General features: G+C 43.4%; 2 protein-coding genes across 2 annotated transcripts in view; one reads left to right on the forward strand and one right to left on the reverse strand.

Moving 5' to 3' along the window:
- LOC119404793 (post-GPI attachment to proteins factor 6) overlaps positions 1-11,181 on the forward strand; it is a 34,231-nt gene extending 23,050 nt beyond the window's left edge. Inside the window, exons 9-12 of the mRNA XM_037671462.2 lie at positions 565-725; positions 1,224-1,402; positions 2,658-2,918; positions 5,101-11,181. Coding sequence (XP_037527390.1) covers positions 565-725; positions 1,224-1,402; positions 2,658-2,918; positions 5,101-5,484 — 985 coding nt within the window. The 3' untranslated portion in view covers positions 5,485-11,181. The remainder of the gene's footprint in view (positions 1-564; positions 726-1,223; positions 1,403-2,657; positions 2,919-5,100) is intronic.
- A 1,759-nt stretch (positions 11,182-12,940) lies between these two features.
- Positions 12,941-16,726, reverse strand: LOC119404800 (BET1 homolog). The gene is made up of 3 exons (XM_037671470.1): positions 16,505-16,726; positions 15,890-15,975; positions 12,941-13,225 (listed from the first exon to the last, which is right to left on the reverse strand). The coding sequence occupies exons 1-3, from the start codon at positions 16,539-16,541 to the stop codon at positions 13,013-13,015; spliced, it is 336 nt and encodes a 111-aa protein (XP_037527398.1). The 5' UTR covers positions 16,542-16,726; the 3' UTR covers positions 12,941-13,012.
- Positions 16,727-16,814: the final 88 nt, after the last annotated feature.

Consider the following 16,814-nt stretch of genomic DNA (forward strand, 5'->3'; position numbering starts at 1 on the left):
TAGGGCTAAGTAATGCACATACTTTCAGTCTGTGTCGCCGTCAACAGTTTGTACATATCAGCGCAATTTTGGCGTGAGCACATACATCAGAGCCGACATTACCTTTAGTGGCCACATTTGTAGCGACTTGATACAGTTATCTCGAGTATTTGCGCATACCAGTCATTATAGTACTAAGAGTTTCCATGTCCCATTTCAATCAGTCAGCACTTTACATCTTGTCATCATCGACTATTGATAACTAATGGCTTAATTATGCATTGAGCATTAGTGTGTCAGAGTTCTGATAATTTTTTGCATTGTTCTTGCTGATGTTAGATGACAACTTTGACTTCTGCGTAACACCAAATGTTAAAGCGTTTCGTATAAGCACTGTTTGTTCTCATTCTCTCTAAACATAGAATGCACGGTGTTGGGTATCTGGTAAGCTGTGGCACGGTGCCTTTGATTTCCTGTGTTCAGGAAGCTGGAACTGTTGAAAAAAGAATAAAATGAGCAAATGTGAGCTGTTCTCACCTTTGTCAGAAACTCTAAGTTCGCACGGATGTTCCATTCTCTGCACAGCTCGTGGGTGCCCGTGCGCTGCGAGTTGGAACAGACCATAGTGGACCTTCGCATCCGACTTCAGCCGTGCGTCTTCGAAGGCTCACCCTGTGGCCAGCACGGCTACTGCCAGGAGAATCACTTCCGGCAGTTTTACTTCAGCTCCTGCCATTGTGTTGGCGGTGAGTATGGCTACATTATTATTAACCACCTTAAATTTACAGCAGAGCTGCCTTTTCTACCCTGTGCTATTGTCATCCTCATTGTCGTTGTCGTCGTAGTATTAGTAGTTGTAGTAGTAGTATAGTAGTAGTAGTAGTAGTAGTAGTAGTAGTAGTAGTAGTAGTAGTAGTAGCAGCAGCAGCAGCAGCAGCAGCAGCAGCAGCAGCAGTAGTAGTAGTAGTAGTAGCAGTAACAGCAGTAGTAGTAGTAGAAGTAGTAGCATTAGTATTAGTAGTACATGGGCCTCAAGCATTTTTGCCTCCATCAAAAATGCGGCCGCCGCGGCTGGGATTCGATCCCACGACCTTCGGGTCAGCACTCGAGCACCATAATCACTAGACCACCGTGGCAGGTGCTAGAAATGGAAGATGCAGTGTTGCAACCTGTTGGCTTGCTCTATAGGGAAGTTTACAATCACCGATGTGCCCTTTCAAGAGCAGTACTTTCTCTTATTCTAGGTTGGCGTGGTTGGGGTTGCACCGACAACAGCAGAGCAACGCCAGCGCCTCTCCTTCTGATGCGGACTCTGCTGCTGACGCTGAGCAACCTGTTCTTCCTGCCCGCCATAGTCCTGGCCACCAGACGGCAGTTCTACACAGAGGCTGTCGTCTATGGCGTCACCATGTTCTTTTCAATGGTATGTCCCCCCCGTTGGAGCTAATATTTACTCTCTTAAAGGAATACTGTCACAAAATCTTACGGACAAGGTAGATCGCTTTGTGTGGATGCGCACACACACACACACACACACACACACACACACACACACACACACACACACACACACACACACACACACACACACACACACACACACACACACACACACACTACCTCCAAAATATTTAATGGCAAAAGCAGTCTAGAACCTGTTTAAAATGAATTTTAAAGTGTGTGTATCGCAAGTGAGTGCAAAACACAGCATCCGGCAGTATTGACATTAGGTTTTATCTTTGAGAAAAAGCTTAATTAATTACTTTTGTTTATTTAACTACAAATGGTAGTATACTATCCTACAGCGCCCTCATGGGGAATTGCGTAAGTTACATTCTGTAGTGATCTTTACAAAAAAAAACTCGCAGGGTCCCTTATGCACTCACCTAAAACAACTGGAAGACGAAAACCCTTTTCTTCTTCTCAGTCAATGTATTGATCCTGCTCTGCCCCCCTACAAAAGCTTTGTGCACCTAACGTGGTTTTGCACTGCCTCCAGGATCGGGGGCACCTCACACGGTTTTGCACTGTTTCCGTGATCGCCTCACCTTTGATCAAGCTACAATGTAATGTGATGACATCATCATCATGTGATGTTACGTCAGTATGACATCATACTGATGTTGCAAATTTTGGCGATCTGTGACGTCATGACGACGTCATCACGTGATGATGATTTTTTTTTGCATCACTCGTGTTGACGCCGCCTGCGGGGAGCGCCGATGTGGGACGCCGGTCAATTTTCGCGTTTGATGACGCATCTGAGGCTTTCGCCTTAATAACTTAGAATAGGTGGTCCATATGTCCTGCCTCCTCCACACACACAGACACACTTAATCTTTGGATGTATAAGCTGAGTGTGGATGTTGAAGGCTTATAGTACTCCCATAAGCTGACCCATACGCTGACCAGACTTCCCATAAGCTGACCTTGCCTTTCTGAAAAATCCTGTATCTACCTTTATGCGGAACTGGAGGTCTTACCCCCACTTTATATCGTGATTTAGGTACTGAAATAGTTTACAGAAATTTGATTTAGAATTTGTAATGTTTCAGGAAGTTGAAGCACTTTCTTGTACAACAGCTTCTGAACGTAGCCTTCCCGGTTGTCAGTTTTTCTTTTCCGATGTTAAATTGCATGAATGAATTGATTAGTTGTTCATGTCTATACTTTCCCAGTTTTACCATGCCTGCGATGTGGACATGTTTGGCTTCTGCCTGCTGCGCTACGAAGTGCTCCAGTTCTGTGACTTCTTCTCGGCCGTGCTCTCATTCTGGGTCACGCTGGTGGCCATGGCCAACGTGCCCCCCACACTGGCCTCCATCGCGCACGTGCTGGGCGCCCTGGGCGTGGCCCTCGGTGTGCAGTGTCAGCGCACCAGCCTGCTAGTCTTTGCCGTGCCCGCTGGCGTTGGAGCTTTCCTACTGTCTGTGTCTTGGGTGAGCATCTTCCACTCTATGCATTTGCGATAAAGCTGCGAGAGAGTTGCAACACGGTTGCTCAATACAGTTGTGATACACATAGACATGCGCACAAGTGGGCAGAGGGGGCGACGCCCCCCCCCCCCCCCTTCCCTAATCATGTAAAGGGGGCTGCAAATTCTGCTGCATACCCTTACTCAGTTGGACCTTTCACGTCACCTTTTAATGCGCAGGGTCATGGCTACGCATGCTTTTTGATGATAATGTCGACCAAGCACCCCTGATGTTGCATTGAAAGAACTGTTTACTTCCCTCCTTTACTCCTGGAAAGCCGCAGATCAATGTCGGGCCGTTGTGAGAAGTACATCATATCTTCATTTTCATTTTTGCATACATCACAGAGCAGTTGTCTTTCGGACTCAACTATGGGGGGGAGGACTGCGGATAATTTTGCCCCTCCTAATGGAGGACCCTGTGTACATCTATGGCGATATGGTTGGTAGGAGCTCATAAAGAAAGCATACTCAATTCGTAAGCAGCAGATCACAGATCTACATTGTGATGCTAAAGAGCAAACAGCGGGACAGGCCACTAGGCAAGCCAGTGCACAGTACTTGGACAGTGCCTTGTCTCTTCTGCTTACCTGTTCTATTGTATGCGTTGTTTCGCCATAAAAAACATAAGCATTAACTCAGCTCAGAACCTTTTGAAAAGGACGGTATACGATTGGTGCAACGGAACTGTACTACCCAGTTGAGCCACAGCACTGCGGATAACAGAGGCACTTAAGCTGAGCATTGTACTTTGACCAGTGGAATGGAAGATGATAGGCGTAGCATTAGGAGGTGGGAAAACAGCAGTAGGTCTAGAGCAGTGTTTCTCAGCCATGAATTTTCGGGGACCCTTGTGGACCGGTGGAATAGATGAGGGATCACTTGCAGTTAGAGAAAAAAAGGTGGGGGGCGGGGGGTCAGAACACAGCATGCAGCCTGAAGTATGTACGTGGCTTTTTTTAAATGGGTCTCCGCGGACCCTCATTTGAGAACCACTGGTCTAGAGTTTCTTCCTCCACAAATACAACACCAGCGAATGGGATGGCTGATATCCTTGTTGAGATTAAGTGGAGAGAGCTGGCAAGTCGCACACTGCATAGGGTATGGAACCAGTTTTCCTTAGATTGGCAGAATCGGCGCCAAAATGACAGACACAGTGAAGGATAGCGAAGAATAAGGTGGTCTGGCAAGACTTGCTGCCTTAGTACATATTTAAACCACTCGATTGGAGATAGCTGGCTGAAGCCTTTATCCTGCAATAGACATAAAGTAGGCGGATATCCAGGTCTTTACGGTGTTTGTATGTATGCGTGCCCATCCGTAAACCACACCATAGAATAAACTGCTGTACACAACTTCCATAGTTTCCTTAACTACATGAAAGTTGCCTTCAGTGCTCATATTGGCCAGCTTTCACACTCCAGCTCTCATACCAAACGCATTGTATACACACTGCAAACACACCTTTGAATTCATTCCCTGATCCTGTCCCTTAATCAAGGGAGGCCTACCCGGGCGACAATAATGCCGCCTCCCGATCGCCAGCTATACTCAATTCCATACATCAAGTATAAGCTAGCGAGACATCTTGCAGTAGATATGTTCGCACCAAAAAATAGTTTAATAATTTTAATGTGATTTTGTTTTCCATTTTTAATTTTTTAGACTAAATGAAGATGCTTTGTGCGTCAGAAATAAACAAGCCCCGTTATTCATATGGTTTTCAATACGTTGTTCCGAATTGCTTAGCATCTCTGTTTTCGTATTGTGACTTCCGTGATTGGCTCCAGTAGCGTGCAGCCAGAGCCAATCGCGGAGGCCACATTTCCAATGACGAAATCCAAGTGTGAGATGCGTGGACTTATACATTTTGCTGACTGAACCAGGGGCGTAGCCAAGGGGGATTCAACTCCCCCCCACCCCCCCCGAAAAATTTCAATTCTGCTTGCGTATATATACACGCACACATACATACACACACAAACATACATAAAGTATGGTTGAACCCCCCCCCCCCCCCGAAAAAGATTTCTGGCTATGCCCCTGGACTGAACCTCTCGCATAGCTTCCACAGTGTTGCAAATAATGTATGAAACGGACTTTAGGAGGCATGCAAAGTGGACAAGCACGGTCGATTTTTCCTGCAGGTCCGCAGGTGTTACCAGTCCCACTCTTGCCAGCCAACGTTGCGTGAGTGGCTGACGAACCTCATTCCGGGCGTCCTCCTCGCCGCGGTCGGCCTAGTCCTGTTTGCCTTTGTAGAGACCGAGGACAACTACAAGTACATCCACAGTGCGTGGCACATTGTGATCTCTCTCTCCATCAGTTTCCTGCTACCAAAGCGCAACACGAGCACTGTGGCGCAATGCAAGAATGGCTGCAGTGCCTCCGTCATTAGTGGCGGGGACACCATGCAGTCCATATACGAGCGGGTGCAGCCAGTGCTGAACAACGACTCGGAGCTGGTCGACATAGCCGACTACCGACTCGACACGGATCTAACGTCACTCATCAGAGGCCTCCACCCTTAAACCACCCGCCCAATGTCCGGCAGCTGGCGTGTTGTTAACGTGCTTGAGAGAGTGAGATCCGCCGAATGATCCGCACACTCTGCGACGGATATTTGGTGAACTGTTTGTTGGAATGAACTGCTGGTTTGATTGTGAATTCATATTTGCAGTGTGCAGCCACATATGACATGATGTTGTGCAGTGTGAGGCATGCTGAAAACTTCAGAGCAGTGCTTGAGCGCAGTCAAACAGTCAAAGCTCCTGACGACGCTCACTTGACCTTTTATGCCCTGCAAATCCCCAGAAAATTGGTGCACTCGTCCTCTGCTAAGTAGACTGCAAAGAGATGCACAAGTGGTTGAAACGCATGTGCACATTTAGAGTCTTATGAACATCACCGAGTTCAGAATAGATCAGTTTCACTGATGTAAAGCTTACAGGAAGCTCAGAGCTCTGAGGAAGCTGACTGTGCACACAATCGTGCGTATCCTAAATTCTGGAACCTTAAGCAGGCTCTACAAATTCATTGCGCCTGCAGGTTTGAATGGCAGTGTGATACACACATCAGTGAATCTGCATGCAAAAATGTGTTCCCGACTCAACGTCGACCTGATGTGCTCAGGCTTTAAACTGTCGAGCATTACGTGAAGCCACGTTTGCAAGCAGCCAGCAAACGTAACTGGCAAAGTCTTATTGCTTGTCAAATCACAATGGCAATGCTTGCTAGCACTGTTCACCCACTAAGCATGCATTACGAGGCTCTATGTGTGAAGGATGCACATGCACGCCAACTTGTCAGAGCTGCAATGTCTCTTTACGCCATCGTATGTACATAGTCTCAGTAGGGTGTGCCCCTGGCAGCCGCTAGTCACATAAATATTTCAACTTTGAATTTATTTACACATCGAAATGAGCAAACAGTCCACACTCGAGCCATAGATTCCTTCGGGCAACGTGATGGGTGGGCTTGTCTTAATGGCATGGCAGCTGGCAACTGCATCTGAGTAGCTTGGAAACTACTGATAGGAAGCATTTCGTCTTTAGTAGCTATATCCCATCACAAAAAAAAAGCAATGACCAGGCGGCCTTTTCAGTGATGACTCGGCCTTTATTGGATGGCCTTTGGTTCTAACCATTTGGCCTTTCTTGGCTAAGGCCAACTTTTATTTACAACTGGCCAATTCTTACTAGCTACAGCTAGTTGTTTCTTGGTTTATTTTTTGCAGAGTGGCATATTATCTACAGTATATTAAAATGTAGTGGCGCGACATCTGTGAAAAAACATGAATTTTCAGCAGCATAGGCATGCTACGTGTGCAAGTGTATGCAACCTAGCACATGTCGCCCTGCTTTGCCAACTGACAGTGCTGACTGCACATAAATCCAACTTTCTTTTGCAATTTTTAAATTTTTGCTCGCTAACTCAATGTCATTAGGCAAGAGAAATATTTTTATTCAAATGAGTTCGACAGTGTTGCTAGCATTGGTCGCTGAGCCAGATGCGTGGCGTCAACCAAAGGGTAGCTGCAAAACGCACATACCTCGTTCACTGTGAGCAATTGAAGAGCAGCCATTTCTAGTACAGTACAAGTGGTCTCTTCATAGTGTTGTGAAGCCCAGTAGAGGGCTTTTGAATTAAGGAAACATGACCCAAGACATCTTGGGCATACTGTGCGTATTTTGTTTGTCACGTCTTCATTGCCGTTATTCCCACGAATGTTATCATTTTTATGGCTGTGTAGCATTGCTTAGCATTGAATGGCATGTTATGTGCTGGGTGTGATTTGATAGGACTGTAATGATGTTGAATTTTGTTCTGTCACCTGACCATAAAACTGTGGATACACGTTTTTGCTTGCCGAGGATTTGAATGCCTTGTTTGCACCAAGGCAAAGCTTTATTTAAAAGAAAGCTGTACCACAAAAACTGCAGAATGAGTGCAAAGTGATTCAGAAGTAACAGAAAAATTTAGCACATAATTTGAAGAGTGTATTTAGTTCATTGCAAGATATGGTTTTGACGGAAATATGTAGAAAAATAAATGTGATTTTTTAATAGGAAAAAAGTCTGTACTTACATTTGCCACCAACAAATGTCAGACTTGCAGTTCAACTGAAGTGCCGAGTATCACTAACTACACTGGCTAGAAGGCAATTTTGCTATTATTGAAAGATATTGCGGTGTTTTCTGTGCATTTCTGCAAATACTAAATCTTGCAATGGTTTATAATTTCTGTATTTGCAAATGTTGACTTTTTTCTGTTACTTCTAATAGGCAGGGAGGAAGTGTTTTGCTTCGGATTCACTGAACCGACTTTGATGAAGCTTGTTGGATTTGAAAGAGAAGGTGAAAATAGGTTAATAATATACAACCCATTTGGAACAGACGTCATAGCACCTTCATTTCTTTGAGAATTTTCAGGAATTGGGAAAAATAAGAAGAAAGGAAGCCACATGCTGATAACTCTGATAACTTTGCAATGAAAGCCGGGACATCAGAAGCTGGTAAAACTTGTGTTGTACGAGCTGTTATACACCGTTCTGAAATGTACCACTGATTTGTACGAGGGACTCTTGCCAAGGTGTTGTAGTCACTAACAATTCCAGTTCAACGCTTAGAGAGTAGTTTGACTCGTGATAACGTTTGCCGATTTTCAACATGTCTTCTACAACATTTGAGGCCCTAAATCAACATTCTCCTTTGAACAAATATAACGGCTTTCTGTTTTAAATGCAACAGGCATCATAAGGTACACCTAGTGGTTGTCCAATAAGAATGTTTCAGTATCGACCAATATCAGCAATGAATTACAATGTAGCAAATCAGTTCTGAAAAAGACCGCAAGGAGAAGTGATGTTCATGAAAGGAAAAAAATTGATACGCACCCGTTAGCAGCAATTCAAATGTGATACAAGTGTTACAGAACCCCCACACACGTCTAATTTGTTAGTGTGCGAGAGGCATGTGATAGATAGACTTGCCGAAACTTCGAAAGTATGTGTCACTACTCCTTTAGATGTTCTCATAAAGTTCATGCCATTTTTTTTGTTACTAGGCAGCTTCCTTCTCTTTTTGAGTACTCCGAGATATTGTACATGTGTCTGTCCTCTGTGTAGACCTGCTGCGCACTGTTAACGCTACTCGTACACATTGCGCAGCAATCCAGCCACGTAATTTGCTGCAGCGCGGCTGCGTTTTGCAGCTAGCCCAGACTACTCAATCAAAATAATCGGTCTGGATTTCGTTCTTGATAATGCCCTGGTCAAGTTTACCTCTATGGGCTAGAGGCAAATGCTAGACTGTGCATAGCCGTGGCCATGGCTGCCAGGTCTGGCAAGTTTGCACTGTACATTCGATAGTCATTACAACGAAGTCACATTTGACGTAATAACAACATTGTCATAACCGATGTTCATTACAAACGTGCATCCGTTACACTGTTAACAGCAGTGAGACAATTTCACTTGGTTCATTATACGCTGTAATTTGTTATATCTGTGTTTGTCATACTGGGGTTCGACATACTGCCTTCGTTTAAAGCCCCTTGATATGCAAGATACAGGGCTTCTACGCAACTTGGCTACTTACAGTCTACTTCTGGCAGGCCTTTGTGTTAATATAGACTACCCTAATGTCAAACTTTACAACATGTCTGTTTGAGCAAGTGAGCTTGCCAAAACATAACAGAAATGGCTAATTTTTTTTAATGGGCTCACTTATTCAACACTGCACTCTTGTAACAGCCGAACGTCATTAGACAACAAAGGTGCATGCAGCATGGTAAAGAACTCTACTGTAAGTGTAAAGTTTATTACTTGGCAATATCAGCGAAGAACATAACAATTCTTCATTGTAGCCTAATAATTCCTTTCATCGACGTTTATAATGTTTACCCTTTTCTGTAGCAAAAAACTATTTGACAACGTAAGAAGATTTCCATCCATACTTTTTGAAAGTAGGAAGTCAGAAGATAGAAATTTAACCTTTTGCATAAAAAAAATGAAGCTTGTAAAGCTCATCATCAAAATGTTGCAATAGGTTATTTTGCTTGGGAAAGCCAAAGAATGGCATTGCCTTTTTTGTCACGTGTGATTTTCCCATCTTTGAATGGGATTAACCTTGACCCCCTGTTGACCACGCTTCAATATATTTTGCTGACAATGTAATTAGTTCATGCTAGTCAGATATCAAGTTGCTGTTTGCCACATCTTATGTCTGTTTGTTGTACAATTCCAGAAAGTTGGAACAAAGCAAGGGAGAGAGAGTGTGTTTGTGTTTGCTAGTCCTTTTGCAGATCCATAATTTTCCTTCTGTGTGTTTACGCTTTGTACAGTTTTATTTGCATTTTATGAGAGTCTAGTCAAACATTATTTTTTCTCTTACATTTTAACGAGCGTTACGGTGTTCTCGACAGCAAACCTTTTCTTGCTGCTTTGAAAAGGAGAGCCCTTGCCCACTACAATGAACTCTAAGAACATTGCCAATCCAACAAAATGTTCTAGCAAAGATACTTGCATCAAAGTGCATATGTTCATTTTTATTGCGAAGAACACTTGCTGTGCTGTTGTTTTTAGTCTGCTTCTTCTTTAGACTTTTTTTAGGCTGTTTGTGTTACCTGTCAAAGTGTACGTGAAGTGTGTTTTTGCTCTACTTAAAGATGCGATCACCCAATTTGGATGAAAGCCATTGCATCTAGAAGTTAAAACTGTACCAAGTTTTTTGTAACAGACATTTTTGCTTAGGCACTCAGCTTTTGTTCAGAAATTGCTGAAATCAAAAGACTTTCTAGACAATGAATCATCTCGTTTATGGCTTTGTAATTCAGCAATACCTTCAGTTATATGTATAAACAAAGTTCAACACGATGCCTAAAGCAGACAAAGATATATACGTTATGTTATAACTTGGTTGGTCTGAAATATGCCTTTGATTTGCGACCGGCACTGTCGTTGAACTCTTGTAAAGAAACCAATGGTTTCACGTAAGCAAAGTAATCTGCAACGCATGCCCAGCTCAAGGGCTTTAAGGGAATTGTGATTTCTGTTCTTACACAGAATTGGTGCTTATGCTTATTTAACCAACTTTCAGCAAGTTGCAAAAAAAAAATTTTGAAGGCTTAAATCAAACTAAAGTTGGAACATTTTTTTTAGAGATTTACTGAATTGTAATTAAATGATTTCAATGACTTCCTGGCGAGGATTTCCGTGTTTCACATGTCTCCGTTTTCGAAAATAGGAGTCGGCAAAGCAAACTTGCTCATAATTGTGGGTACAGTTTCAGAGGTGTTACTGCAGGAAATTGGCCCATGCAACCTAAGCGAGCCCCACATATCAAGCAATACACAACGTACAAGCCATCTTCGTTCTCGTTTAAACAAGTTGTTCCATGTCATCACTGTCACCGTGTACGTAACTTGCCTCCAACAAATGTCCCTACGTAGTCGACGAAACCGGGTGCGGTTTCCGAGTATTGTGAGGCAGTGTTAAGTTTTTAAAATGTTGTTCAGTGTGTGTTTGATGGCTTACTTCTTGTGACAGCGGGAAGTTTCTTTTTTCTAACTCTGAGAAATTAAAACGGAACCGCTAGTTTTGTGCATTCGTTAAGTGTACACCCGTCATCGTCGAGAGGCAGCTTGCACACGTTGTGTGCGCGCAGGTCGTGAAATGCTGATGTAATCTTTTGCAGCAGTAAAGAAAACTGATATTTTCTTTTTCCCAACATCTGCGTCTTGTCTTCATTATCACCATCAGGCTAACTTATGTCCACTTAAAATAAGATTCTGCTCCCAGAGAACTCCAGTTTTCCCCTTTCCTGCATTGGCAAATACTTGTGTTATGCCTGCAAGATCCCCATTGCAGAAGAAATTAAAGCTCGCAGACATGGACACAAAAGAAAAATTAACAACAGGAATGCCAACTATCAAGGGAAAACTTGCACTTTACTTTCTTCTACGATGAATCCCTGCTGATTAGCTCAACTATGTTCCTTATTCACAAGTGGACTTCTCTGCACGGCACATTGTTAGCCAAAACAGCTTAACAGCTATGAGTTTGCACTGCTAAGCAGACATGGCCCCCTTTTAGTGAGTCAAAAGTGCATGCAATTTCGGTTTGTAACTTTTGATTATTTTGCAAGCCAAACGTGATGCTCATATATCTCACTTGAGGTGACAAACCCTGAAAATGTTGTCGAGCTAAAACAACACTTTGTCTAACTCTGAGTCTTAGTGGTTACAAGTCATGTTAAGAATGCTTTAAGGGAGATATCAGTTTAGAAAAGTGCTTCGCTGTAGTTCCTGCGTATACTGTTGCAACTGCAAATACAATATTTTACAAGTTTAAATCCGCGTTTCACTGGAAATGGAACGTGGAGTTTGTGAAAGCGAGCCTCTTAGTTTTTATTTTGTGACTGGTGCCAAAGGCAGCAAGGACGGGGGGGTGCTGTGAGGCTACAGTGTCTGGCCCCCTCTAATGTACGACCCTGCACACGTTTATGAATACAATCATGCACACAACTCCTGTTGCCCTATTAGGGGTGAAGCACCTTAGGGTCTCGCTTTGTCAGCATGTCATGTCGTTCTCATGGTCCATCATAAGTGGGTATAAATGGGTCTAAAACCAGAGACACAAACGCGCATCTCTACAGTAAAGTCACCTATTTCAAACGCCACTTGAAACATGTCTGCAAAGTGATGGTGCTTTAGTGGACCAGTGGTGAGTAAAGCAGTAAAGAGTGAAGATTTTGCTGTGGGAAAACACCGGCGCACACTGCATGCTTCGCCCCTCCCCAGGTTTCACTTTAATGAAGCTGAACACTCTTCCCTACATGCTTCGCCCCTCCCCAGTTTTTTACTGAGCAGACCAATTCAAAGTGAAAGAAATTCAGTTCATTGCAATCAACTATAACGTTTGCATCGAATGTGGCAGGCAAAGTTGCGTGCAACGTTGGTAGATGTTACAACGCAAGATGCCGTTACTAGCCTCATTGTGGTAAAGGTTCACTTGTTTTGGTTTTCTCACTTTTAAGAAACAGAAAGGGGATAAATGCAAAACACCAGCTGAATAAAACAGCCAGGGAACCGTTACTACTGTAGAATAACTTGAATACAAGAAAAGCCTTCGAAATATCCGACGTCACACTTGGTGTACAGGCACACAAGTGCCTGTATGCCAAGTAAATTTAGGCGGCATCATTCGCCCCTCCATTATGTTATCTAGGAACATCATTAAACGCAGCGCAAAAAAACACGGACACAGAAAAGGGGCACACTACACAGCGCGATGTTATCGTACCAACTCGCCCAGCAAGACACCCTTCTGAAGTTTATCTAGAAAGCAACCTTTTAGTGCAGAATTAATGCAAATTGACTTTTGCAAGAACAATTTATCAGCACAAATCGAAATTGTTTTTTTCTAGTGCGATTTGAATGCACATAGCAGTGTTCTGGTCCAGAGGAAGTCCTTCATAACCAACAAGGAAAGAGAGTACAAAAGGCAATTTATTTACAAATACATCTTCTTTAAAACCTTCCTTTTTTTCCCCTAGTCCCTTAGCTCATCTTCATTAGTATGTATATGACAAGAAACACAAACAAGGAGAACATCATGAGGTAAAAGATGTAGCGGTTGTGGCCGGCCCTGCTCATCTTCACAAGTCGGCCCATCGTCGATTTCAGGATGCCCTCACCAGCGTCAAAGTCCGTGTTCATTTCGTTTAGCATCTTGTTTTGGTACTTGACTTCATGGCCAATGTCGATTGACACCTATTTCATAAAAAAAATAGCCATAATTAAACTCACAATTGTTTTACGTGCAAAAACCATGATATGGTTATGAAGCACGCGATAGGGGAGACTGCAGACAAATTTTTACCACTTAGGGTTTCTTAACGTGCACCTATATTGCAACATGCGGGTGTTTCTGCATTCCACAGCTGTGGAAAACAAACCCATAGTGGCCGATGATCGAACCCACACCTCTATACTTAGCAGCACAGCACCCGATTCACTAAGCTGTCACAGCAGGTGTTGTACTGTGTGCCCCAGCTATATTCTAGCCAGAGTTTAGAAATATGCCGACACACTTCATGACAACATCACCAAATGCATGTTACTGACTATTGCATTGTGTAAGTCGCACCATTTTTTGCATTCTGATTAATTGCTTCGTCATGGAAGATTAATTAACCAACTTCTAAAGCAACGAAGCTGGGCAAAAAATTTCAGTTAGAAAGATGTAGATGCATTTGCAACGTTGTCCAATTAGACAGTTTCTAATTTTCTGTGTAAGTTTTATTGCTTTTCTGCTTCCTGAAGGTGCCCGCAAAATACAAAAAAAAAAAAAAAAAAAAACGCGTGACATGTCCGCTAGCACGCCGTAATTGCAATGCTCCCTAACGTTCTGTGTATAAACGGTATGCTTCCTCGCAGCATTTCATGACAATGATATGCAGAAGCAGTTGTTATTGCTTGTGCTGCCACAAGCAACAATTCCGTCATCGCACAGCCACTGTCCGGTCGCCGCAGAACACGTGGCCAAATGCTAAGGTCGTTTGCAGGCGTGACATTAGGGGGCACAGCAATTACGACGTGCTTAGAGTTAATGTATATGGAGCCATACACAGTAACTCAATGTGCACAAGTGGGCATGTCACGTGTTTTTGTTTCTTTTTTTAATTTCGTGGGCATCTGCAGGATGTAGAAAAAGAGTAATGCTTAATAGATAGAAAGTTAGAAGCTGTCTAAACTGAAGTTTTGCAAACTGATCTGCAACTTTCGAATTGAAATTTTCTGTCCAGCTTTGCTGCTTTAGAAGCTGGTTAATTAATATTGCGTAATTAGCCAATTAAGCAGAACACAAGAAATAGTGCGCTTAGTCCATGCTATAGTCAGCAACGTGCATTTGGTCGCGTCGTCATAAAGTGTGTGGACATGTTTTAAAACTTTGGCTAGATTAGATGGAACACCCTGTACAAAAAAATTTCTTTGACTGCAGACAATGAAATTGACGTGTCACAGGTTAGTGAAGATTGATAACAACAAAAAATATTCAGCATTACAACCTGACAGGTAAGCTAACTACAATTTCTGAGTGAAACGGGAATTGTAGTTACATAGAGAAGCGTTATTGCTGCTTCTAATTATTTCGATCTTTTCATTCATACAAGAGCGTCGCACTGTTGGAACGATCTGCAGACCATTTAATGACAATGACGCTTGCTTGGTTCTGGGAAAAAAGAATTGCATTAATAACATTAGCTTATAATGATGCCTATTTTACAGGCCAGCAGAGCTTCTGTGGCTTCTACTAATCAAATGTTATAGATTAGTTAAACGCTTATTTTTAGAGGTGTGCGAATACCAAATTTTTCGAATACGAATCGAATACGAATATCCACCTTCGAATATCGAATCGAATATCGAATATCAAAGGAAAAATGCCTCCACAGTAACAATATTTTATTTAACATGTAGCTATATTTGAAAAAAAAAAAAACATCAACACTCTGACTGGCAACATAACATACGCTGCTATCTCCAGAACACAATGTCCAGGCTAGCACAATGCACATCACAACACAAGCAAATATCACGGCACAATGAAAGTAATGACTAGATGTTATCATGAAGAAATACGAGTTGCTCCACATGATCAGGCAGCAGGCGCTCCCTTCTAACAGAGACAACCCCCCCCCCTGCCACTGAGAAGGCACGCTCGCTTGGAACAGAAGTGGCTGGTATAGGGAGTTACATGGGGCAAAGCATTGCCAGACTGGGGTCTGAAGGTGCCTACAGTACGTCACCAGTCACGAGGGTCACTGTCTTCAGAAGTGGTCCCGCATAGTGAACGAGTGGTAGTGCGGCACGTTACGGCCGCATAATATTGAAAATGCACGGTTACATGATCGCCAACAGCCCTGCACGTCGGAGATGCACCAGCAATAAATCATACGTGTTGGGGTGCTCGTCGCAGGCAGATGTGCCTCCGTGTACTTACGATGTTTATCGCGTTTATCGCTCCTCTCGGCAACGTTTTTAGCTATACGAACGCAGCAGAAATGTGGAAGACGAGTTATTTTATGCATGATAATCGAGTCGCATATTCGAATTTTTCGAATATTCGAAGTTATCGAATATTCGAAACTTTTCGAATATACGTTTTTCGAATCGAATACGAATATTTCGAACGTATAATTCGACGAATATTCGAAACTTTCGAATATTCGCACACCCCTACTTATTTTTAAAGCTGCTTCTTAAAGTCAACCTGTTTTTTTCTTAGTGAGCACTCGAGTGGTCGACACGAACTTAGCTTCGTCACACTGCGTGGACCAACTGAACAGCTGGTTCTACAAATCACTGCGCACGACTTCGCACAATTGAACGGTGGATACGACCAGTGTCGGATAACATAACGTCATTACGTACCGTTTTTAGGGCCGAAATCTTCGATTTCAAGCCGTCAATGAGCTGAGAATTCTCCTCCTCCACGGTGTCTCTGTAACTGGATCCATCTGAAACGTTCACGTGAAATCAGAGACAAGAAGAATGATCCACGCGCCACGATCTAGTGTGCATGGTAAAAAGAGTGTTGTCGTGCAGGAAAGTTACAGGCAGGTAACGCCGGCAAATGGGACGTTTTCAAAGCACCGCCGTAAGAGGAAACAATTGGTTCTTTTATTGAGCTAAACCAAGCTACCGACGGCTGTCTTTGCGGTAACTTAACGGTTGTTATCGCTGCAGGCACGTACTTTAGGTTACACATTAGATAAGCCAAGTTTAAAGCGACTAGCACACAACTCAAGGAACAGTCGATTTCCCATCGGTTTGAAGCGGCTTTTATACCAGTCAGTTTAGCTGTCATAGCACTGAACAATCGCAGCACGGTCACAGTGACACCAGCGTCGAAAAGATCGTGCCAACGTAACGAAACTAGTTGAATCGTCTTTGACAAACGTCCTGTGAACACAGCTGCTCCAATCCGCACGCCAGCATTGACAAACATGCAACACCACAGAGATTAAGAAGGCAGGGCGCACTCACTGGGATATCCTTGTGAGGAAGCTTGGGCTCGCCGCATTTTGGCAAAATTTTCCGTGGCCCGCTGAGTATCAAAATTTGCCGAAAACTGCAAAATCCATTCGGCACGGCAGCGCGCTGCCCAGCGCTCAAGCAAACAGACTTGGGCTACGTCACCACAGCGCGCTCCTACGTCACTGCTGCTACGTCACGTATGCTTTCAGCGTTGTGTGACCGGAACCTAAGCAGCCCGCGTTTTTTAGCCTTGTTTGTTAAGAAAACAGGAAATGCTTCGATGTTCTAAGTCAGCTCAGTGTTCTAGAAATGATCCTAG

This window comes from Rhipicephalus sanguineus, chromosome 9 (genome assembly GCF_013339695.2).
Source record: "Rhipicephalus sanguineus isolate Rsan-2018 chromosome 9, BIME_Rsan_1.4, whole genome shotgun sequence".
Lineage (NCBI taxonomy): Eukaryota > Metazoa > Arthropoda > Arachnida > Ixodida > Ixodidae > Rhipicephalus > Rhipicephalus sanguineus.